This window comes from Gobius niger (assembly GCF_951799975.1).
Source record: "Gobius niger genome assembly, chromosome: 2".
Classification (NCBI taxonomy): domain Eukaryota; kingdom Metazoa; phylum Chordata; class Actinopteri; order Gobiiformes; family Gobiidae; genus Gobius; species Gobius niger.
Window position 1 is genome coordinate 24,385,387 of NC_136853.1, and position 25,932 is coordinate 24,411,318.

The following is a 25,932-nucleotide window of genomic DNA, read 5'->3' on the forward strand; positions in this document are numbered from 1 at the left end:
GGAAGAGTGAGAGGGGGAAGCCTGACCATTCATTGTGCCGTGCTGTCGGAGGAAACGTGCTGCCTTCACCGAGAGCCAAACTCTCTGGATTTAGACCTGACTTTTCCACCTACACGGCCCGGCGTAAGTAGCCGACACAACGAGGCTTTTTATTTATTGTTTATGATTATCTTCGGGCGAAATTAGCCTTCCGATTCATGAGCCTCTTAATATTTAACATTTAGCCCAGACCTAATTTTGTCCAAATGAAGACATTTTCTGTGGAAACATTTCTGTCTGCAGTTTTAGAACCACGTTATTTAATGTGTTTTGAATTGTTCAATCCACAGTTGTTCTAATTTGTTTAAGTCAAACGTGAAACATATAGTAAACCATCACACCCGCAGTCACGTCTATGAACAATTGTGGGTCTACAAACAAAGGGTGACTTATATCTCAGGGTTAAACTCTCAAACCTCCCTGTATTGTCAGACTATGGTCATATTTCTCTCTCTCCTGTAGGCCCTTGTTTTTAAAATGATCTTATCTTAAACATGTTAGTATTTCCAGTTGCAGTATCCATTGGTGGTTTTGTTGTTCCAAACTCCTGCCTCTGATTTAAAGTGTTAGGAAAGTTTGCTACCACATGTTTCCATGCAGCAGGCTGGCCTTACAACAGTGCACTCAATGTAATGGCCTTATGAAGTTACTTGAACTCGTTGTGTGTGTGTTTTTTATTGTATTTTACACACCTTTGTACGATGTGATGTGCCAGTATTGCCATAGGTGGTCATTTCTGTCGACTCTAAATGCTGATTAAATTGTTACCATAGCAATAGGTGTAGTTGTAATGGACTAAAGTCTGTATATCTTACTCAACTGCTTCATCTTTCTGTCGTGGCAAAAGTGACTTTTCGTAAGGGAAACCGTGTAGCTGCCACATCATCCGACTTCTGTTTCAACTTTGGTGACAGCACAAATCCAAAATCCAGATTGGAAACAGTCGGTGTATTTTCCCTGGAGTAGGAGCTGTTTTCAGTGAAGGGCTCTGCGTGCTGCTTCATTCTTTATCAAGTTCTGTGTGTTTGGTTTGTATTGTAAATATCACTGAGTGGATGTAACTTAGGCTGTGCAGACTATCCATCTGTAGACAGGCATGCATGAAACCTGACTCGGTGTGAAATCCACTAATTGAATGGCTACTTTTGTGTCAGAGGTTACACCAGATGATTCTAGTTCAACATCTGGAATACAGTTTGTTACAGTGAGGGCCCCATGCACTGCAGGAGCCTCCAGTGCTAACAAACCCTGCTCTTTTTCTTTACTTTAAGTATTCTCATCTCTCCAAACATCCATCTGTGCTGATTTATATTTGATTTTAGCCTCAGTCTTCCCTTTTTTCTGTAAATTAACCTATAAAATAGCAACAGAAGCATTCAGGAAGTGCTGTCACACTTTTACAAAGTATTTCAAAACAGTTTCCTCTCTCTGAAGTTTTTATTTGGCCCTACCAATGACGTAATGCAAAGATGCTATTTTTATTGTCGGCACAATGGTCACTTTATATTTGAAGTATATTTTGCCCCGTACTTTACAGAGTGCTTTACAGCAAAAGTGCCAAAATTTGCAACAAAAAAGTCAATGGAAAACGCAAAGAAATGTCAGCAGCACTTAGCCGGACGATCCGATTGGCTGTCCGTCAAGACACTGGACAATGCTCGACCCAAAGGAAGACTGTTACTGGAGTCATTACTGAATGCAGCTCATTGACCATCAGAGGCATCTGCGACTGAAGGGCTTCAAACAAAAAAACATCTTCAAAGGCCTCGTCTCCTTGAACACCTCAGAACAATGTCCAACACAATGTCCCAAACATGGGACATTGAAAGGTGGAAGTTTTATTCTCTGATGAGAAAAAGCTGATCCAACTAAGATGTTTTCTACACGCCACAGAGGAGGGGACGCCATGATGATCTGGGTTCTCTTTCCTTCAGTGGAACAAAAGAACTTCAGGTGGTGCAGGGGCGTCAGCTCTGTGCAGATGTTACAGACTGAGGCCCTCGTGTGTGTGGAGACCACTGGGTTTACAACAGGACAACGCTACAGTTCACAGCAGGAGAATAATAACATCAACCTGTATGTTCCCCTGATCTAAATCCAATTGAGAACTAGGGCTGTGCAAAAAAAAAAAATCTTATTTTTTTTTTGTGACTAAAAACAATATTTATTTTTTAAATATATTTACATTCAGTGTTTTTTTTTTGGTTTTTTTTAGGGCAAAAAAGTCTAATCAAATCGTAAATGGAGTTTTTTGGGGAAACAAATCGCCCCCAGCTCTATTCAGAGCCTTTGACAATGGATGGCAAGGGAAGTTTACAATAATGGACAACAGTTCCAAACAGTAGCTGCCCTTCCTGGGGTCGTCTTCACCACTTGGCAAAATGATCCCCCTCACCTCCTGGAAACACTTGCATCAAGTACGCGGCCACAACAATTTTTCATTAAGTTAATCAACAACAACTGTGCTCATTACGGAGTTCATGTTTGGATCTTTGCTTTCTGTTTTGAGGGGGTTTTGTTTAGTGTTTTGGATGTGTGGTCCTGAACCTTTGATCAGCTGAAATACAGCCTATTTCCGTTTAATTGTTTTCGATGAAAGGTTTATTTATTCATTTTGTCCCACTCCCATTTCTTGTTGTATATTGAAGTTACTACTTGGAACCTTTAATATCCAATACCCATCATAAATGAATGGGCTAAGAATCTCTTTACTAAGTTGATATGGCTCAACATTGATGGATTTTTGTATCAACAACAATGAGGTAAAGGTAGTATCTTACATGATGTGTTGTCCCCTCTGCAGTGTGGCTCAGTCATGCACACTGAGTAGATTAGGCAGCCGATCGCTCTTTTCTCTCCTTTCTATTCTATTCTGGTCACTCTTTGTAGTGCGTGTCCTCTGGTATCTTTTTTTTTGCTCCAACCGCACAGAGCTGACCCTGCCCACTGTTTACTGTGAAAATATCCGGGTGGGGTTCTCTTCGCAACAAAGCTTATAGTGGTGCTCTCTCAATCTATAACGGGAGGAGCAGTGACATCCCTAAGAGAAAAGAAGAGTGAATGACTTCTTTTTTTAGTGCCAGTCAGGCAGGGGGGGCGGCCTCCCTGGTCAGGTGAAATGAGGAGAAATCTCTGCAGTTTGTTTTTGTTGTTGTTCCTTTGTGGTGCTGGGGGGTCAGTCTCTTGGGGGCAATGCGAGGCAGACATGCGCTTGGTCCGGCAGCTGCGATGCCTGAAGCGTTTCTTGTCCCAAAGCAACTGTTAAAGCTCCGCCGGTGTTTTACATCGGGTTTGTCTGAGAGCTGGCAGACCGTAGAGTCATGGTTGTGCTCGTGAACTGGATGTTGTAACCGACACGAGCTGGAAGATGGTGCCTTTAGTCTGGAGTCGAGTGGGCCTCCCAGCTGTATTCTAATGATCAAAGATTATGGATCCCACACAATGACCCCGCTGTGTGTGTTTGTGATAAGGCTCGGTCACATGTTCGGTGTGTGTCACGGTTCTAAACAGGATGGCCTGGGGTAAAAGCTGTAAAACAACATACATCAACATAACATAATTTAGTTCAAATCAGTTTTGTTTACGATATTTGGAAACTGTGCTGCATTTGATACTTTTTTTGTCTTTGTGCCTCGGAATTGTCTTTGTGCCTCGGGTTAGGTCAGTTTCCGAGAGGGAAGAATGCAGCAAATTAGGTATTTCTTTGTTTGCTGTTGTCATTTGAGGCGGCCCGTGGCAGCTAAGTGGTATTTGCCATCTGAAGACAGCAGGGATTACCCTTGTCTCTCCTGGCATGGCCCGGGACAAGATGGTTAAACGTAGGCTCAAAACAAGTTGAAAAGAATGTAGTGGTGGTGTTGAAATGAGAGCGCTTGATGCATGAAGAAATGAGTAAGGTTAAAAAGGCATAATTCTATGGACGTAATGTTTGGCAGTTAACTGGGACGACCATCTGTGATACATTTCTCAGGTTTGGAGCTGCCTCTTTCTCTTTGTCTCTCTACTCAAACTGTGCTTCCATTCAGTCACTGCAGCATTAAGATGCTGTATTAAAGGACAGCATCGTTTATTGCTATGGCTGAACAACTTGATATAGGTTTAGAGAGAATCTTATGTGAAATTGAACCAAACAAACTAAATTTTTAATATTTCTGAAAGTGCAAGATTGAGAAGCTTCTGAAGGTTGAAGCAAAAGATGGATTCATCCTCAACTCAATCAGCCCAGTCCAGTCGACGATGTTTGACTCAGCATTTTTCTGAAGTTGTGTACAGTCCCGATCAGAAGTTCAAAAATGGCTGGTTGGATTGTAACAAAGTTCCAAGTAGAACTTCAGCTTGCAACAAGAAATGCGAGTGAGACAAACGTGATGGGGTTGTTGATCTGCATAAGCAGGGCCTCTCGCAGCACCATCGCTGCTCAGGTGGGACACAGTAATTCAATTTGGATTTGTGAAAAGATCCTGAGGGCTATGGAACAGAAAAGTCAAGTGTAAAACCCAAACAATGTCCCCAGCACTGAGCCGGAGGATCTGATTGTCTGGCTGTCAAGACACTGGGTGGCACAGAGAATAGAGCCTGTCATCTTATGATCGGACGATCGGCGGTTCGAATCCCGCAGGTGCACACTGTCGTTGTGTCCTTGGGCCAGACACTTCACCCACCTTGCCTCCAGTGTCTGCGTACACTGGTGTATGAATGAGTGCGTGAATGGGTGACTGGTTCCTTGATGTAAAGCGCTCTGAGTGCCTAAAGCAGGTAGAGATGTGACCATTTACACAGGACGATCCGCGACCCAAGTGCAGGCTGTTACTGGAGCCGACTGCAGAATGCACATTTTGCACAGATTTGACCTCTTAAACTTTTGATCAGCTGCAAAACAGCCTATTTCAGTTCAATGGTTGTTTTTAATAAAAGGTTCACTAAACGTGTCTCACTCACATTTCTTCTTGTTGCAAATTGAAGCTCTACTTAGAACCTTGTTCAAATCCAAACATGTAAAATGAGATTTTTTTCTCCATTTTTTAACTGGTCTTGAACTTTTGATCGGGACGGTATTATTTGAAAGTCACAATGTCACCTTTGTCATTATTCACCTCCTACTATTGCACCTCCTCTACACACAGTAAATCTTCCTAAGACATTCACATTAGTATTCTCTACAAAAACACAAAGAGGAGTTTTTATAATCCATTGTCTTAAATTGTCAGCGTTAAACTGGCACACACAGACACACCTCTAGTCTTTCTTTTCTTTGTCTGGAATCATTAGGGTCGTTAAACCGAGCGTTGTGTTACTGCCACCAGATTCCTCTGACCATTGACCTGAGGCACTGTTGGCTCTTAATCTGCTCAGGGTCAGAGCCCCAGAGAACAGGATGCTGCCATAAAACAACCCTAATACAATTTAGTAAACCAGATCGCGCTGACCAGACAGGGCTTGTCCCTGACTCCCTGCTTATTGTATGAGCTCATATTATCACTACAGTGTCCATTATGGCTTTCATCACATCTGACATGACCTGGCTTTGTTCCAATCCAGTTAAATTGCTATTCAATTCACATAATCCACCTGTTTACATTGCACAAAGAAACCACAGAGATGACTTCACGCCATAATAAATAGGAAAACGAGATGACGAGAGATTTGTTTTGGTCTTGACTTTGTTGTAAAATTGAGTCGCGTCTGAAGGATGTTCTGTAACCATCTGTTGTGCTCAATCTCATGGCCTTATGTCATGATGTCATTCTGTGTGTTTGGTGTGGGCTGGGCTTTACTAGAGAGGCACAAACACATAAAGCTCAAGAGGAAATTGGATGCAGTGTGTGGAGAATCATTGCATTAGTGTAATCAGCATGTGCCAGAGCGATCCAAACACTCCTTATGCTTCTACTTTACTGGTGGAGGGGCTTTTTAATGTTGCCTCTGACACATTTAGAAATCACTTGTTTTAGGAACACTTTTGGATTGATGTAATGAAAAAACACTCTCATTAAACGCCATTATATCAACTCAAATCTTTGCCGGATCCTCAAAAACAGTTCCCGGATCCTTTACTCTGAAAAACTGAATCAATCGGGGATCAAGCCGGTCAGAGAGAATAATTATATGAAATTATATAGACCTAGACCTTAAAGCAGTATTAAGTAACTCATGCCCCTAGAGGCCATAAGCGCCACTGCAGGTGTCGTAGCAGATTTTTTTTTAACTTATTAATTGTCCATGAGAGTAAATACTACGCTGACAGAAAAGACCAGGGGAGAGAAGGATTTTCTACTCAATTACACAGTAGAGATGATTTTTTTCACTCAAACTTGGCTGTAAATACTGTTTAAGTGGCGCTAGCCGCAGCTAGCTTTGCCTGTTAGCCTGTTAGCTTCTTCTTCATGATTCTATTAGTGTGTATTGGTGGCTCCGACTTGGTGCAGGCAAAGTTACAGTTGTGGTTTTCTGACCACCAGGGTGAGATGAAAGACCCTCCAATCATCCCATTAACACTACTACCCCAAGAGGGACTACGGAAAGGATTTATTATGGTAAACAAATTACTTAGTACTGCTTCAAGTTCACAGGATGTAACCTTGCTTTTGACTCTTTTTTTTTTTTTTTTACTTTTAACTATGTATGCAGGGAAGATGAAATTTGTCGGTACCGGTGAAACATTTGTAAACTCTTTCTTTATATATTGTTTTTTCTTTTGTTTCAAGACACTTTACATTGTACATTCTCACTGAAGGCATTTATTTATGAATGAACACATATGGAATTATGTTTTGAACATAAAAGTCAAATTCTTCAAAACAGCCGCCTTTTACTTTGATGACTGCGTTGCACCCTTTGGGCATTTTCTCAGTGAGCTTCACGATATAGTCACAGACTGTTGAAAACAATGTCAGGGACGACCTTATGAAGCTCGGTGAGAAAATTACAAGAATCAAGGAACAATTTGAAGAATTTAAAATATTAACATAATATAATAATTTCCCACACTATCCCACGTGTTCATTCATAGTTTAATGCCTTCACTGAGAATCACACAATGTCAAATAGTGCTCAAAATAAAGCAAAGCGATACATTTCTTAGCTTGTGACCGGTACGTCTCCTTCTCGACCTGTTGATTCGGCTGAAAAATACAAGCTACTGTCTATATGATTTAAGATATACAAGCCGAGATGGTTTGTTTGGAGCTGATGCAGCAGCAGAGCTCTTATAAAAGCGTTTTGGTGTCAGAGGAGCTGCAGCTGCGCACCAGGATGAGGTCATTGTTTCTGAGTGTTTGGGGTCTGGGATACCCATTCACCTCAGATCCCAGTTTGGCGCTTTAGTGCGAGGCCGCTGCAGTGACCGCGGGCATTGTCTCCGTAAATGCTCACAGATGTTCTCGTTTGTTCTCAGTTGACTCATACATCCCATTCGTCCAACACAGAACTTCAGCTTTCACCAAAAATGTACTCCTTCTGGTACTATTTGAATTGGATTTATCTCTTGATTTTAAAGTTGCTTTTAAAGTTTGATGGGCCTACAGTGTGAATTATCATGAGATAATTCACACAGTAGTTAGTCCATGAATGCTTTTCAGATCTTCCCATCCCTTCCATCATTATCATAATCATGTAGTCATGAGGTTGAAAAGGTTTCTACCAGTGAGACCCCTTTCCCTCATCTATGTATCATCTCTTCATTGATTTCATTTCCATTTCCAATAAATGGCTATAAAACATTGCGATCCCTGTGTTTCCAGCTCGTGTTGTGACATTGTGAGGCGACGTGTTCATCTCACTGATGACTGGACGTGTTCCTTCAGGGCCTGTAGTGCTGAGTGTGAGGGACGTGAGCTGGTCATTAGTTAATCATCGACAGCCTGTGTGGCCTTTGTCCTGTGCGTGGACAGACACTCCCTGTGCATTTGATGAATACCACCACTTGTACCATTGATCTTTGGTTACTCTTTCAAATGGTGCTATTGATGTACTGATTTTTAATCACACTATTTGTTGTTTTGAAAGGGGGGGGCTGGTTTAGAGTTTTCTTTTTTGTATTTTGTTGGATATTTTGTGTTTAGCTGTTTTGTAAGTTAAAACACACATTGTGGGTTAAAGTAAAGTAAGGTGTTTGAGTCATAGGTAGGTATTTACACCAAATACTTTTCCTCTGTGAAGAGTGTACTCCCCTGGGGGAGGGTCTACCTGCTGAGGCCCTGTCCACACGAAGTCAAGCTGAGGACCAAACGCAAAGATATTTTATTAATCCAGTGTATCGGATTTGGGGGTCTGTAAAGGCGTTTTGGGGGTCTGTAAACGAACATTTTCCAAACTAGGTCCCAGAGTGGAAAGATCTCAAAACATTACCACGGTGAAATACATTTTTGTCTAATTTTGTCAGATTTTTTGAGTCTGCCTCCTACTGGACCACATTGCCAGCCTTCTCATACTGCACATAATGTGCCGCGAGTCCCGGAAAAAACATCCCCAAAATGTTTTAAAACAGAAGTGCATAAGATAAAGTATATATTTCAGATTTGTTTGATTACAAAAAAGAAAAATAACAGACGTACACATGTATCCGAAAAATGTACATATAATTACGGTCATCCCGTATATGTTAATATGTAATGCAAAAATCAACATTGTAAGTCCAAGAAAGAAGAAGAATAAAATTGTACAATATCAGTTCATTAAAGGTTCATTAAAACATAGTTATCTCTGGGGGACTTTTGCATATTAATCCAAAAGCGGATTGTACAGCTTTTGCAAAGGACTGTTTCTATGTGTGTTTTGCTGCCATGCTTCTGCAGATGCTCTCTGAGGTCATAATGGAAAACGCTTAAGTGTGTTTGTTTGTTTGATCATTTAACTTTTATTTGAACTTCAATTTACTGACGGTGTTCTTTATGTTTGTTTAGGCCAAATGAAGGAAAAGAGCGGTATTACAGTGGAGGACTCGCCAGAACCCATATATCAGCATTAACTTCCAGGCCCGCAAGCAAAAAGGTTAGTCTTTCACACGCGTTCATTTTCAGACGAACACCATGTCCCTCACTAGGATAATATTCACACTCGATCTACATGGTCATAGTTGGGTACAGTAACAAAACAAATCAGAACCCCACTTCCTGTTTTTTTTTATCTGTGTGTAGGTTCCTGGCACCTGTTTTCCATTAGCACATACAGCATCTGTTTATGTGACTCTTGGTGTTCCTGCCAGGTGCTATTTGAAGTTACTCTTCAGGCAGTGTTTCCAGAGCATTTTCTCAGTGCGGGGACATACAAACACAAACTGAATAAGTTTGTTCATTTTGCAATTACTGACAGTATATTTTGCAAATCATTCACCCTGAATTATTGGCACCTAATTATTATTCGTATTATTGTGCTTCAGAATCTGTCGTAATATCAGTGTCTGGGTTATGGAGTTGGGACGTATTGGGGACTGTATGTGTTTTCAACATGAAGGATAACAATGGGGCCGGAGACTCTGAGCTGAGGCCACCTGTGAAGGTCATTTCAAAGTGGAAACCCCCCTTTTTGATAATAAACAGGATAATAGTGTTGTTAAAATAGTCTTTTTGGCAGTCTCCATCTTCCTGTTATCACTGAGTTGTTGTGCTTTCCTGTCATATGTTTTGTGAATCATCAAAGCCCTGTACTGTGTCATATTAACTACTATTTACAATATACTTTCATCTCATTAGCTCTTTTTAGTTTAGCGTTTTACCCAAATTTCTTTCTGTTTACGTTAAAAACTGGATAACTTAACCCCAGTATGATTTTGGTACATTCTTCTGTTGTCTGAATATTTTAAATGAGAAGTGCCTTTACCTTCACCCACTCCTCTGCGTTAGTTTTGTTTTAGGAACCAGGTTAAGCTCAGAGTGGCCACATAACTGTGCCTTGAGGGCAAAGTGTCTTGCAAGGTTTCCTATTGCAAACCATTGTTTTGCTCGACAGAGAATTTCTCCAGCGGCACAAGGTCAGAGCAGCAAGGAAGTCAGGATAAAGCAACTCTCATCCTAAGCCCAGACCGCTGTGAGAACAGTGCAGTTTGCCCTCCCGAGTGGAGGGGCATGTTTAATCCGGGCGCTCAGCAGAGTGGGACCATCTGATTTCCTGAGTCTGGCTGGAACACAGAGGCATCAGGGACTTGAAGTGGACTTTTCGCTCTGCTGCAGCCGCCCTACTTTTATGAACCCCCAGGGCTATTGGCAGGGTTAAGGTGGGGCTGGAAATGGTTAAGCATAATGGAGACAGTGTTAGGTCTAAGGGCCCCTAAGCTGTGCAGCTCCAGCAGAGGGAAACACAAGCCCTGGGACGCTTCACATCATCAACCAATAGGTGTGTTTAAGATGAGTGAGGCGGGATCAGGCGCTGCAGGCGGCTGCCAGTCAGATCCGTGTCCAAGATGCCACCGCTTTGCTCTGACGCAATCTATGCGACGGCCATGATGCTCCCACAAGAGCGAGGCACCTGGAGCGCCGAGGCATTAGTGAAGCTGCTTTTCACCTCCTCGCTCGGCCGCCTGAACTACAAAGGCCAAAAGGATGATGGGAAATGAAGGGCTGTCAACACGTGCGCTGACAGAGAACTGACAGATGATTGGATCTGAGTTGTATTTTGATTTTAACCTATAAACTACCTATAAAAAGTTCCTTTACTACGTCTGCAAGAATCTGTCCCCATTCACAGAAACTCGCATAGTGATTTTGATTTAAATGGGACCTGCTGAATAGTGGCACGTGTAGATAGACAAATAGATAGATTTTTATGTTGGTAATCAAAATCTCAATCTGAAAGGTTTCTAAAGACGTAAAATTGCCTCTCGATGCCTTCAGGATACAGGAGGTCTTACATATGCATGAGATACTTGTTAGTTTAGCAGTAAATATTTAGTGTTATCTCAGTTGTTAATGACCAGGTTGAACATTCACATATTGTGAATCTATATAAAACATTGCCTTTATTTTTTCATAATTACTGCAGCAGTGTTGTGCTTCCTCCTCCCATCGTCCTCATGATCTCAGTTTCCTTCTCATGTTACTCATTGTTGGGATTTCCTCACCTCCTACACTTCCCTCTGGTGTTTTTGTGCCAATTCCCATTACATTCATAAATTAGCAATTATGGTCCGGAGACAACTCTCCCACACATCCATGAGAGACTGTTAACAGCAGAAACAACAACAGTACTTTCTTCAGCACTATATTTTTTGTTGAATTACCTTACCTCAACCTTTGTCAACAAACAAATCCCTTTGATGAAAACAATGAAAACATATTTTTGTCCATGAAAGTAACACGGTTATGACGGTAAATATATTAAATCTTTCATGCACTCATGCTGGTGTTTTTTGGGGCTTTAGATCATATGCAGCTTGTCCCACCCAAAAAGAGCTGTGGCTTAGAAAATATATATTTGCTTTTCCCTTTGCACATGAAACATCTGTGTCCATGTGCGGCTGAAGACTCTGCTGCATCTGTGGCATTTGAAGTGGCCAGATGGTCAGAGCTGCTCCCTCTGTGGGATTCAACACAGATCTCTGATTGCATCAGGAAATGGACAGACTGCAGCCCAAAGATCTCACAAGTTGCTTCCTTTTCATGTAGTCTTTATCTGTGTCTAGTGGACAGTGTAAGACAGGAAGGAGAGGGAGATCGACATTGAAATTGGAATGAATTTATTCAGCAGGCACCCCTGGAATTGTGGCATGTGCACTTGGTAGTTTCTTTTGTAGCTTCCACGTCATCACACACAGCTTTCATATTACTTTCCACAACTGGAAACCACATAATCTGTGATCAGACCAAACATTCCATCTGTCCCTTTTTTCCATATGTCTTTTCTGGCATCTCTCAATTTTTTGGGAAAGTGAACCAGGGTTGGCCTCTGGAGGATGACTGGACTGTGCGCTGACGTAACACATGCACAGCTTGACAACACATGGAGATAAAAGGCGCATTGAGATATCTGACCATTTATGTGTTGACAGCAGCCAAAATAATACTGTAAAACATTGACTGTTGTAAATTGGTGATGTTTCTGACAAAGTTCAAACTGTTTTATCTGGCGAATTGAAACGCATATGCTGCAAATCTCTGTGGAATGCTGTGATACTGAGTTTTATGTGACCGTGTCCGTGAAAGGCGCTATAAAAATATAAATTCTTATACCATTGTCAGTCAATTCTGATGGCAACCGGAATCTGCCGTAGTTTAGTATAACAAATATAGGCCTTGGCCTCGATCTTAAGGTAGTAGCAATAATACTGTAATGTTTCTTATGTTTGGGGGTTTTGGAATACAATATTATGGCAATTGCACAGTTATGTTTTTTTGTAGGGCTGTACCTGAGGGGGGGGGGGGGGGGGGGGAAATCTTATCGATCAAAAGATCGATAAGATCAAAAGATCTTATCGATCTTTTGATCGATAAGAGGGACTGTGATGTGCTGGACACAAAAACGTTGTAGACACAGACAGGCATTTGTATCACTATATGTGCAAACTGAAGCATATTTCAATATGTCAAAATATCAAAATCTTACTTGGGTTTGGGACTACGCCACAAAAAATCCATAAATGTTATAGTTAGCAGAACATTTGACTCCACATTTCTCTACATTCTCCACATGTTGCATCATTCAGACGCCCTGGGAGGAGATAGAAGAAAACAAACAGCAAAACAAACAACTGAATTATGCAATATTAACATTTTCCCAATACAATGGTGAGTTCTGGTCGTTGCTAAAGCAACGCTGAAAAATATTTGCTTTTTTGATTGGAACGACTGAATGGAATTTTGGGACAAATGATTTTCATTTTCGTAAAACACAGTTTTTTAAACGTGCTCAGTTCGGTAGGGGGCGCTATTGTGCCCAATTAAAATTGTACCGAAAGCGTTTAGTATTGGGACGTGAACAACTGATAACAAAATTATAAAAATTGGACTTTATATGTGGGAACGGGAGCATTTTTTTTTAACCAGAAACTTACAATGTTGATTTTCCTACGACATGTGTACGTGCACACAACATGCACGACGACACTGCAATACGATTTTAAGAGCCTCTTCACCAGCCCTGATAATAATCATGTCACAAACCCAACACAGTCTGCTTTTTTATGGCCTTCAAGCCAAAAATATTCAAAAACAATGTACTTTTTCAAATATTAATAAATGGACAAGCTTGTGTCTGGAAGGGCATCTGGCATAAAACCTTAACCAAAATACTCATGTTACTTAATGTTGTAATACATTCCTGTCAAATCATGCGCTACAAATAACTTTGCAAATAAGAAATTGCCTTGTTCTTGTGGCCTGAGAGTGGGTTGTCTTGAGCTTTTTCACTTTCAGCGGTTTTCTCTGTGACGTACAATACATTTGGTGTTTTATACAAGTGTGTATAGTAGTTCCATTCTAGTCAATGCTCTCTTAAGCCGACTGAAGCTACAGACTGTGGCGCTTATGCAGTGTTTTGTGCGAGAGTCTCCTGTCACATGGACTGCTCTCCTTTGAAGTGAGGGTCTGTTTTGTGTCCAGAGTTCCAAACACTGCCAGGAGACATTTTCCAGAGCATCTTCACTACGCCTTTGAAAGTATTTGTGCCTTTCACTGACTGTGTTGTGCTGACTGTAGATCAAGGTGGACAGAGTATTTCACGATCTTTTGTTCGTCTGATATTCTACATAGACCTTGTGGGACATGTTTTGTCTTTGAAAGGCTTATTACGGTGTAAATAATAATAATATATAAATAATAATAATACTTAAATTGAAATGTGATATTCGAGTCAGATTCAGATTGTAGACTTTTAGCTACAGTCACATTTGATAAGAAAATCCTACAGATTACTACAGTCAAATAGCCTGGCTAACACCAGACTAAAATCACAAGTGATATTTAGTCTGGGGACCACCAATTCATTTTCTCGTAGGAGAGGTGTGGTTTACGATCGTCCATAGCCGTTTATTGGGCGCTACGAACGTCTATCATGCGTCTGCACCATAGACTGTAAAAAAAAATGGACATCTTATGCTCACTCCTCCCCGTTTACCAGAATGACCACGGCCGTGGGGCAATTCATGGCGGATTTACAGACTCCCCCTCCCCAGCTCTGACGAAGCATGTTCCTAAAAAGGACATACGGGCGGGATTTTCACTGTAGACTCGGCCCTTGCGTGACGTGTAGCTCGCGCTGCTCCAATGCTAACAGTCCGAGCCTCATTAAGTACGAGATTTCAAAAAATCATATTACGAAAACCAGCCTGGTTTCATATATTGTTATTAACCCAGCGTTATCTCAGGAGGAATATCTAGCCTAGTCTAGGTTTGAAAACATTGAAACCAGGCTTTAAAGTAGTTTTTAACGTGTCTAAATTCCAATGCTTTTCAATGGGGGCCTAGCGGCGATATGGAGGTACTGCAGCAACGGCGGCGCAATGGTGGCCCCCACGTTGTGGTCAAAAAGCAGAGCAGCCAGCGCCCATTGGTCTGCACGTGGCCACAGCCAATCGTATCATTGTATCCAATTACGTATGACGTAACGGCCTAAAGCTTGATCGAAAAATAGCGTCGCGTCTGCTGCTATAATGTTGGATCCGTAGATTTTTTTATCCGTAAATAAACTACAAGCTTCCGTATATGGAATAGCGCGTCATCATCTTGCCGTCCCTCCTCCTTCTGTGATTGGTTCCCAAATCCATGCGAAAATTTCGGCCATGGTCCCCAGGCTGCTGTGCAGTTCCAAATGATTCGAGCGCACACTGCAGTCTGGCGTTAGCCAGGTTAACAATCAAATGCCCTGACCTTTTTTCTTCTCTTCCCATTTGAGTCGGCCCAGTTTTCCATCGTCATATGGAACTCATTTGTGTCTCTAGTGAGGGAACACAACAGTCCAATGATGGCTGAAGTTAAGTGCCTCGTCGGCACCGTGCATGAACTTTAGAAGAAATGCTGAAATACTACAATCAGCCAGAAGCATAATCCATAGGTGAGACTGTAAACTATGCACCAACATACGACCAGACTCCTATCTAATCTAATGAGGCTGTCTGCTGCTGTAGTTTACGACATAAGCTGATCTGTCCGTGTGTGTGTGTGTGTGTGTCTGTGTTGTGGTTAATGTGGCCATTAGTGGAGGGAGGGAAACATGCTTTGTGTGCACATTTTGTTACTCTAAGTGAACATGTACATCTTTTATTGTTGATAAGAAAGTGCTGACAGGTTAAAATGTTTCACAGGGTGAAAAAAACTAGGATGAAACAAAATAAAAATCTTCACAAGGAAGAGTGAGCAAGACTGCAAATTCTGTTGTTTTAACCCAGATTCAGCTCTAAAATATGGACACCATGTGGACTCTCTCTGGAAGCATAGTCTCAAATTCAGATGGGCCAATCAGATCAGAAACTGCAGAGAAAGGAGGAGTATGGGGAGGGTCAAAGAGCTGTTGCCTCAAGAGTAAGCTATGAATGTGTGAGAGGGACACAGCAGCCACATCTCCTCAGCTGGACTGCCTTCAAACCAGGTGGGACAATTTTACCGTATTGTATCGTATCATATTGTACTGGATGTTCATATATATACAGTCCCGATCAAAAGTTTAAGACCAGTTGAAAGATGGCAAAAAAAAAATCACATTTTGCATGTTTGGACCTAAGGTTCCAAACAGCGCTTCAATAAGCAACAAGAATGAATTGGAGTGAGACAAAAAAAATTTAATAAACCTTTTATTGAAAACAACAATTAAACTGAAACAGGCTTATAACCCTTTGGTACAGGCGGCATTTTTGGAATTGCCTATGGTCATGCCCGAAGCAGCCAGAGGACGAAAACAAAGAGGGGAAAAACTGCACTTTACCCGAGTTCTCCACCATTACTTTAACAAATGCTGAATTATGAATATATCTCTACTAAATCAAGAGACGGATTCATGGAGAGGAGCCAAGTGGTTCAACAGTCCATAAATACTTCTAAACAAATAAAATAGTGGACAGTGCTAACCAGGAAGTTAACGTTAACGTTCATGCTACATTATGCTAATCATGGGTAACGTTGGCTTGGCAACGAGTGTGGTTTTTCACTTCTATTCAACAATTTCCTGTGAACAAAAAAACATTCATATGGATCCAACGTTGGCTTGACTTTATTAGTGTTTGCTAGATAGTCCTAGATTAGTCAGTCAGAAAAGGGCTAGGCCATGCCCCCTTCTGTGACAATGGTTGCTGTCCATAGAAATCACAGAAATGCCTTTAGCTATTTGAGACAGTTTCTACAAATGTTCACATTTATCAGCCAACGGCTCCCAGACCAGATTTCCAAGGTTTTAGGAGGTATGTTTTGTCCTTTCCCTAAAATATCATGGAGAAATGATGAGATATATTATTCTAATAGGTGTAAAAGAGTTTTTGGCCTTTTATCTGTTGTTATTTCAGCAGGAGATTCAGATACAGTCGCAGTTTTTGCTATGTTTGTTAATGGAACTGTCAACAGTTTGGATCCGGAAGTAGCTTTTTAATGTGTGTGATGTCACACTTGACAAACGTATAACATGGTTGGCACGGCAACCATTTACCTCCTACGTATGTCACTTTCTGTTAATGTTGATTAAGGAAGTTAATTAATAAAATGACCAAAAATGTAAAACTAGGGAAAACCATGTACATTTTTGTTTTTAGCTAAATCTTAAATATAATTGCAATAACTATGTTTTAGTAAAAATTGTGTCTGATGCGTCATATGCACTTTAAGAGAATGGATGTGATGTGATAATCTTTATGCAAAGGTGGAGTGTTGTGGATGCAGAGCAGATGTGAGGAAGTGTTGGGAAAGATCGGATACTTTGGCTGTGGAAAAGCTGACTTCAGGGTGTTTTGTTTTCAGGCGCTCCTTTTACTACCAAACCTTTTTGTACTTAAAAGGCTATAAACTGAGCAGGCTGTCTGTGAGGCTGTGCAACTACAACAACTACTCAGGTGTAGAATTTGAACAAATGAAAGTGCCTTTGGGAATTTTGCACACATGTCACATTTGTATACAAGTGCTGCCTTTGTATTCTTTTCCCATCATGTGCTCCCTTCATTGACCTCAAAACAAATGCTCGCCGTGGTGACGCTGGGTTCAGTGAAGGTATGTCTACGTCATGCAGATTGCTTCCTGTCAGTGGCCGTGTGGAAAGGCATTTCCTGTTCTTGTACTGGTTTGATTAGGGAAACCCGAATGACAACTGGTTTGAGCAATATAAGGAGAGCCAATGAACAGAGATCACAAACAGAATTCTGATTTGATACACATACCTAACTTTAATACTCCGGTTTCCCCTACCACAAAAAAACATGTACAATAGGCCAGGATGAATGAGAGTGTGTTTGAGTGTGGGAGTGTGGGAGTGTGGGACAATGGATGCAAATGAGCCCAAGGCAACAATCCGGCGTGGTGTGCTCATTAACATGCACTGTCCCTACCAAATAAACCAATAAATAAATAACATGTCCCAGTCTTTTCCCAAACCCCCAATATTTGTTTCTGCAAGACAATTTGCAAGGCATCCCCCCCAGATGTATTCTTTTCTAAAGGCAGTGTTGTCTCTGGCTCTGTCCTATGAAATGTGTTGCAAGCGGTTCACTTAAATCTACAAATATTGACACGTAAACACTAATCTTTTCTATCTCTAATGTACCTGGAATAGACATAGGGTTAGGGTTGACCCCTTGCACTGGTGGGGCAGCATGTGTTCACTGCAGTGGTGTTGGGATTAGTGATGGGGCCCGAGGACCATAAACCCTGGTGTGTGTAAGGCGATCCTGAAATAATCCTTCATCGCCTTCTGGGTTTCTCACATAGTTTAAAGGACATCGTAAATTTAACCCCAGCATATGAGACCAGACAATCTATAGAGTAGACTGGGCTGAGCATTCGTTATGGCCAGTGTGTGCATATAAATAGAAAGAGGCATGTGCAGACATGTGTCACAACTGCTGACCCACATTCGGGCTTGATGAATTAAGGAAGGCTCTGTTGTCAAGATGGTAAAGCATCCCAGCAAGGGTCTCTCCTTGTGGTTAAAGGTTAAATGTGCTGTTCTTCAAAGCAGTTCACCCCCACATCTCCCCACAGGGTTTCAACAGTTTCAAGACAATGATGTTTTCTAAACTAAATTCCTGTCAGTGAAAAAAATGGTCTTTGTAACTGCTCAGCAAACGTTTGACGTGTAAGAGTTTCACTGTTAACCAGCACGCTCATCAAGAGGGGATTTCAACAGTCTTTAGTTAAGTAGTGTGAGTTCTGAATAACAGAGTAAAAGTCTTAATTCATGGTCCAGTAGTGAGAGACAAAATATGAAATAATGTGAATATACAAATATTTTCAAAGAAAATAACATAAAAACATATAAAAAGGAATCATTATGAATAATTGAGTACTGTAACAAAATAAAAAATACATAAATTTTACACGTCAAAATGAAGATTTACTTTACACATATGTACAATGCATAAAACACACCTTGGAAACAATTGCTAATTTGGGTCAAGTTTTCCACTGGAGAAGAACAGACAAAAAGACAGGAAAAAAGTCTTGTTTATCTCAAAGGAAAGACGTGAAGGTTTGTGTTTTCTTGTCGACAGACACACATGCTGAATCCCTCTCGCTCTGTGAGCTCTGACCACATGGCAGAGCGCTGCAGCTTGGCCTTTGCAGTGAGAGCACATCAGGGGCCCAGTGAATGAGGACACGTGTCAACAGTGACTCCAGTCTGACTGTTGTCTTTTGGTCACTTGTCACTAACAGGCTAGCAGACTCCAGTGAAAGAAAAATGCTTTAAAAAATCACTTAAGGCCCATACCTGCTTTTAATTCATATTGCTCTGTTAATGTGGCATGTGTTTGTTTTTTTTTCTTCTGAAACCATCTGTCCACTTTTCCATGGGAGCCTGATGTAGGGGTTACAAGAGGTTGTATGGCAGCAGAACAGTGAGCGTGTACAGTATGGCTGTCCAAAAAAACACAGCTTCCCCCCCTCATCCCCATCCACACTTTACCACCAAATATTTATTTTATCCCAATTTAAAAAGACTTCTTGCATAGGAAAAACATAACTTATTATTTGTGTATCATCTACTATATTTTTAAACTTGAAATCAGCAATAGCTTTTATTACCTTGTTATTACCTAGTTGTTACCTAATTTTTCATCGGCTTTGTCTTTATCTTCCAGGGGCTCCTGATGTTAAGCCAGCGGGCTGGCTCAGAGAATACAACTTCAGTACGATGTAGACACCAAAAATAAAAACCAAGACAAAAGTCTTTGACCAAAGAAGAGTCAAAGGAAGAAAGGATTCTCATTCCATAAAACTGTGGAGATCACATACGACGTTGTCCAACTGCAGTGAGCCATTCTGAAGCTGCATGACGAGCTGATGCAAGGGGATTTTCACTGGAACCAAGCTGTCAGCTGCATTTAAACCAGATACATCAGACGCTCATTCTTCCGTCAGCATGTGCCATGTCATTGTCACCTGCCGCTCCATGCTGTGGACTCTACTCAGCATTGTTGCTGCTTTTGGAGAGCTCATTGCCTTCATGAGTACAGACTGGTTGGTTGGATATCCACGCACTCCAGACGCAGTCTTTGGCCCCCATGGGGCTACCACAGCAGGAGAGGCATACAGGCCCACTCTGGGGATCTACGGGCGCTGTATCAAACTGCCTCACCTGCAGCGAGGTGTCCTCTGTGGACCATATGCTGTACACTTCGGGGAGATAGCCAGCGGGTTCTGGCAAGCTACATCTATTTTCTTGGCAGCCGGAATCCTGCTCTTATGTGCTGTGGCGTTCATCTCCGTTTTCACCATGTGCTTCCAAAGCATCATGAAGAAGAGCATCTTTAATGTCTGTGGACTGCTGCAAGGGATAGCAGGTGAGAACTAAACATTTTGGGTCTATTTACTTGAGCTAAGAGAGTGGTCTACAGCGTCCATGAAAGGGACATTACAGAGTTTAAAAATGTTAAAATGATGTATTTTCCTCCCCCGACATGTTCCAGCCATGTCCTAATGTGTAGAATGAGCTCAGACCTGTTCACCACAACTGCCTCAGAAATCCTGCACTGTCACTCAAATCGTTACTACGGGTCCGAAGTGCCGTCATGCACGAGCTTAATATAGAAGGTGCAGTTACACGTATGACCTGAGGTGGCACTAGTGAGTATAAAATTACCAACTTGCATCCAGCCCCTTTTAAGGTAAAAAAAAGAAACTGTTTCACTTGAAGATATTCATTTTGAGGGCCACAACTCCCACAGGCTAAATTATGTGTTTGACTTGATTCTCTCTCGCTCTCATTCGCTCACTCTTTTGTGAAAATAGATTTTTTTTTCCTATTTTGTAATCCTCCATTTAAATATGTACTTATCTTGTTGAGGCCTTCCTGAGAGCTGACTGGTCTATACATATTGTATGTGCACATAGTATGGATACTGCGTGTCTCCATTGTGTGTTTTGTTTGACCCTCGCTCCTCTCTTGCTGTAGTGCACTATAGTAGGGAGAGTGTATGAGCTCATACACCACTCTCTTTCCACAGGCTGTGACGCTTAGGTCTCTAGTGATTATGGTTGTCTTCCCTTAGATGTTTATTTGGTTCAGACTCAAACAAAAAAGTGGGTGTGTGGTGAAGGGCAGGCTAGAATGTAAGCCTTGGCTCTGAGGTCTATGACACAGCAGACACACTAAGAAAAACAATGGAATCATACTCTATACTTGTGTGTATCTGTATCTCAATGCTTTTTGAGTTTTGAGGGGTTTTTTTTGTTTTGTTTAAACATTAATGGCCATTGTCTTATAAGTTGTTTCCTGCCATACTGAATGTTTTGGTGGATAATGAAACTAAGGAAGTTATATATTATGGACTCCTCATTGTGGAGTGGTGAGGATGTGGAGGAGGAAGAGGCGACTGAAGCTTCAAACACAGAGATGGCTATATTTCCTTTGTGACCACTTCTTTCCTTCATCTGGACAGTGTGAAGAGATAAGAGCAAACAAACTACTGTCTGACGGCCAAATTTGTCACTGCTCCAGTTATAGTAATTACAGTGTCAGTTGCTAAAATCCGTCTTTTAGCTCGACTATCCTCAGATTATGAACAAACTGCAGCTGCTTTTTTTGATGTGATTGATTTCAGGTGGTTAGTTGAATATTGCCAGAGATGGTCACACGATTTGCATTGGAAGCTGCCACAAAAGCACATTAGTGTATCTGGGTTAATGTCCATTCACTGATATGATCCATATGATCCATGTCTGTCAGTACTTGTGGAGACATCAAAATATACAGTGGTGCATCAGCTGCATAGGTATGGTAGAAAAGAATGTAATGTCCTATAATCTGAGCCAGGGTCAGCATGTACATAGTGAACAACAGTGGTCCAAGAACAGAACCTTGTGGGACATGCGTGTAATCTTTGTTTTGATTAGCTAATAAAGATCAGACATAACCAAGTTCTAGCGGTGATTTTCGGCCCTTGCCAACAGCCCCACAAAGGGCAAACGGTAAACGGTAGTAACGGTAGTAAAACTACATTTCTTACTCTCCATGTAAAAGTTTTTTTCAATCCTGTAGAAAGCATGATCTTCATCAAAACAATATTATGATGAAGCAAATATAGCCACACCGTGTAAAATTCGACCAAATTAATAAAAATTTAAATACAAGCATTTATTTAATGACAGCTATTTTCATAATTGAAAAATACCTCATAAATGCACAAACAAACATGTGCCTTTGCTGTGAGTGACTCACCTCACATGGTGGATGTGTCGTGTAATTGCATCCAATTAATTATCTGAATATCAATGGAATTAGCAGTTTCTATTGTGGGCTGATGTGGTGCAGTACAGGCCTGTTCACTCATCTGGTCTGACCGGCCCAAAAGTACGTCCCGGTGCTCCCGATGGCCAGTCCAGCCCTGCTGGGTAGCCTCAATATTTTTGTTGACCGCACCCATTCCAATCATAATTTTCCTTCATTTTTGTCATATTCATCCCACTGCGCTTGTCATAGCTTTGTCTTTTTCTTTGAAATAAATGCAGCAAAGCGTAACTTTGAATTTCAGTGTATTTATAACCATAGCCTGAGCCATAGGACCAGCCTCATCTCCTCCGCAGCTATAAGGTTTGTTTGGAAGCCGCAATAACAATATTGGGTTGATGAAGATCATGCTTTGTATTATTACAGTATTTAAAGCTGGACCATTCATTCATTGAAAAAGCCGTTAACTATTTTCTCATCAATATTTCACATAATTAGCTTCACTGTTACATGCTCCATAATTCTGCTTATAGTAACCATAAGCACAGTTATGTTATACCATGGTGGCGTTACCACAGGTAACAGGTTACTGTAACAGATACCAACAATGGTTAAGGACAAAAGATGTCCTTTACGTAAGAAGATGACAAGCACATGGTGACACTAACACAGAGTGCAGATGTGAATTTTAGACCCTCTCTCGATATATATTTTGACCAGACCCGTTATTTATATAACAATATATAACAATTTAAATGTAAGAATAGTTTGGCTTTGCTTGTGTTGTATATCCAGTTTGTTCTAAAGTCCACTCTGCATACAAACACATTCAAACTTTTGAGTTTGTTTGAGTTTTTTGATGACATTGTGTGAGGTCCTGCAACAACAACAAAGTTGTGTCTTCATCCAGTTCTAATTTGGGAAAAAAAGCTTTGTATTTTAGTATTCAGTCATTAAAAACTGTATTGGTAATGAATTGTCCCAAGTGTTCCATTTTAGCAATGTTTTTTTCTTTTTTGAAAAAAAAAAAAAGTATTCATCTGGACTTGGCTTTGAGTTTAGACGATTTGCTGCTTCATGTAGCTTGGCCGTCGTCCCCAGAAACCGCTGTTTTTATAATGGCTTTTTTTTTTTTACTGTTGTTCTGTAATACACCATTTAAAAACATATAACATAGTTTTTTTCTATACATCATCTTGTGGTGCCTAATGCCTACTTTTCCCTGAATGTACAGATTCAGAGAAAGCAAAAGTGAAATCCCCTCTTTATTTATCCAAAGAGCCGCACATCTGTTTTAATCAGTCTTGGCTGTGTTTCCTCTTGCCCTGTCACCTCTCTGTCCGCTCGCGTTCTGCTTAGGTTAACCCAGTCTTTTTTTTTTTTTTATGGAAAAAAAAAAAGAAGAGGCCAGATTTCTTGGAGTGGTATGGAAGCCTGCTGGGCCATATTACAGGGTCCAGTCGGAGAGGAACCGAGTTCAACCCAATAGGGGGGAATGGAGGCACCTATGAGCAGTTATTGATGATAAGGAATTGACATGGTTGGAAGTGAACTGTGACGAGAGCTGTGACAAGAGCCAGGGCATAAGGAGCTGTGAGGCTGGGAAGGATGGGGGTGGTGGGGGGAGCGAGTGTGATTCACAGTGTGTTATGCGTATTAGGAGGGGCCGAGAATTAAAACCATACCTTCAATCCATCACTGGAGCCGGTCTGGACGTCAGAGCACAGCAACATGTGGAAAGAATTTATGACCTAGATTTCAGTTCCTTGTTTAATACAATATTGATTCCCTAAAAGAATGGGAGGAGAGGAGAAGAAACAAAATAGAAAAAGGTATATTAGAGGTAAACGAAGAAAATGTATATTAAAGGAAAGGAGGACTTGAGGGAAAATATCAAATTTACAACACAGAAAAGAAAAAGCTCGGCTCCACAATAACAGTGCTATGTGTCAGAAAGGTAGTGGAAGTAGGTCACACGGAGTCAGGAAGTGACCTCCTTCTGCTCAGAGGCAGGACATGAGAATGAAGCATTTGGAAAACTCTTCTGATCCACTTTCCTGTTGTTTCTCCCATGTCTGACCCGTCATATTAAGCTGGAGTTTGTCTTTTGCCACATTTCCTTTGGTGACTTAAGGTGTTATGTGTTGTCATATATTTGGTCTGAATGGAAATATTTGATGGGAAATGGCCCTAACAAAATAAAAGTACTACTTTTTTTAGCGTCATTGACCTGGTATTTTATTAGTAGTATTAGTAGTAGTATTTTTGTTTTGTTTTTTATGGCCACTCAAATATTTTCTATCACAATGTCTTCTGTTGACCTTTTTTTTTTTTTTTTACTTTAATCTGGCTAAGCAAAAAAAAAAAAAAAAGACTGTGCAGTAACACCATGCGATTCTTCTGTTTACAGGATTGTTTTTAATTCTTGGGCTCATGCTATACCCTGCTGGCTGGGGTTCAGATAAGGTCCAGATGTACTGTGGCCCAGATGCTGCTCCATACCGGGCTGGGCTCTGCTCCATGGGCTGGGCCTTCTACACTGCCATGGGGGGCACGGTGCTGACCTTCGTCTGTGCTGTCTTCTCCGCTCAAGCTGAGATTGCCACGTCCAGCGACAAAGTCCAGGAAGAAATTGAGGAGGGAAAGAACCTCATCTGCCTCCTCTAGGCACTTTGAAACATCTCCTGCCCTTGTGCTCTTTTCTCCTAATGCCACTGTGTTGTTTACCACTAAGACTGATTCTATAAGTTGCTCGTATGAGTGGGAGAATACTGCCAAATATTCCATTGTCTTTCTACCACTAGAGGTGCTGTATTCTTTAATCTGTCTTGTTGCCCATTGTGGCTCTGTCTGTCACCACAGACTCTGTAAATATGTATATATATATGTATATACATATATGTGTATATATATATGTATATATATTTGTATATATGTATATATATTTGTATATAGTTATAATGCAGATTGATGATCAGCTTGATCCACCGTTGGCTGATGATGTCCCTCTTGCCTTAAAACACTGTTTTTCCCTCTTGTCACTAGATCACACGACCAGCAAACCTCGATCTCATGTGCACAGTGTGAGTAATAACAAGGAAACCACTTTTCAGTAAAACTACTCAGATAATAGTCTGGTCTACAGTGGATGTCCTTGAAGCTAAGAATGTACTGTCCTTTGGATGATTCCAGACTGTTGAAATGTATTGGACTGCACAAGTGCGAACAAAGACAGCTCTGGGATGCATTTTGTTTGTTCTTTATTTTGAAGTGATCTCAATCTAGCCTAGACTAAATAGACTGCATTAAAACTGTCTAGGACTCACTTTACAGACCTGTATCTGCAAAAACATATGATATGAATAATGAGGTAGAATGCATTTGAAGAATTGCTTTTATTATTAAATATCTGCTTTCAGGGAGAGTTTTCCATTTGGTAAACTGGACTTTACCATGCTCAAGTCTTTTGTCCAGTTTGTTTCTGCCAAACAAATAAAGAGAAGGGAACAATGGCGGCCTCTTTGTTATTTTGTAGGCTTCATCAACAGATCTTCGTGGAGGAGTCAAGCTGGGCCTTTGGGGGTACAAACAGTTGGACATTTTTATTTATTTATTGTAAGATATTCTTATTACGGATACAAAAAACTCTGTCCGTGTCCCTCATTTTGTTCATGACGTAGGGCAAATTAATCACCCTACAAACTTGAGCTTGTTGCTCAATCTCAATTACTGTGCCTTGTACGTGCAATCAAACAGCTGCCAATCTCTGCACAGATGTTTCTGCTTTTATATAGACCACGGCGATACAACCCTGTGGCTCCTTCACTCCACCAGAGAGCTCAAACTAAACAGAGCCTGATGTCTTCCAGATTAGGCACATGGCAATGCTCATGCAAACAGAGAGAGCTGCAGAACTTTAGCCCTTTCACTTTCAGAGGCTCTGGTTTTACCTCAAATTGTTTCATCTACAATGTATAACTACACTTTGATGCACCTGTGGATGAAAAGTGCTTTATAAGGTTGAACTGGGGAAAATCAGACATTTTGGGTCTACATGTACATTTTATTTAAATTGGTGGACAGTTGTTGGGGCTGACACATTTTGCA

The 25,932-nt window shown here is 41.0% G+C and overlaps 1 protein-coding gene across 2 annotated transcripts; it reads left to right on the forward strand.

The window, feature by feature from the left end:
• On the forward strand, positions 1-25,379 carry lhfpl2a (LHFPL tetraspan subfamily member 2a). 2 transcript variants are annotated; one of them, XM_079551751.1, is made up of 4 exons: positions 1-123; positions 8,940-9,027; positions 19,238-19,939; positions 24,236-25,379. In XM_079551751.1, the coding sequence occupies exons 3-4, from the start codon at positions 19,519-19,521 to the stop codon at positions 24,490-24,492; spliced, it is 678 nt and encodes a 225-aa protein (XP_079407877.1). In that variant the 5' UTR covers positions 1-123; positions 8,940-9,027; positions 19,238-19,518; the 3' UTR covers positions 24,493-25,379. The 2 variants fall into 2 exon arrangements, with proteins under 2 accessions (XP_079407877.1, XP_079407878.1); XM_079551752.1 differs by lacking the exons at positions 1-123; positions 8,940-9,027 and adding an exon at positions 15,508-15,552.
• The last annotated feature ends 553 nt before the right edge of the window (positions 25,380-25,932 follow it).

Excerpts from the sequence above, each read along its gene's own strand:
- lhfpl2a (XM_079551751.1), top strand. The coding sequence starts at position 19,519 with ATGTGCCATGTCATTGTCACCTGCCGCTCCATGCTGTGGACTCTACTC. Across the intron at positions 19,940-24,235 it reads ACTGCTGCAAGGGATAGCAG|GATTGTTTTTAATTCTTGGG; the intron begins GTGAGAACTAAA and ends TTCTGTTTACAG.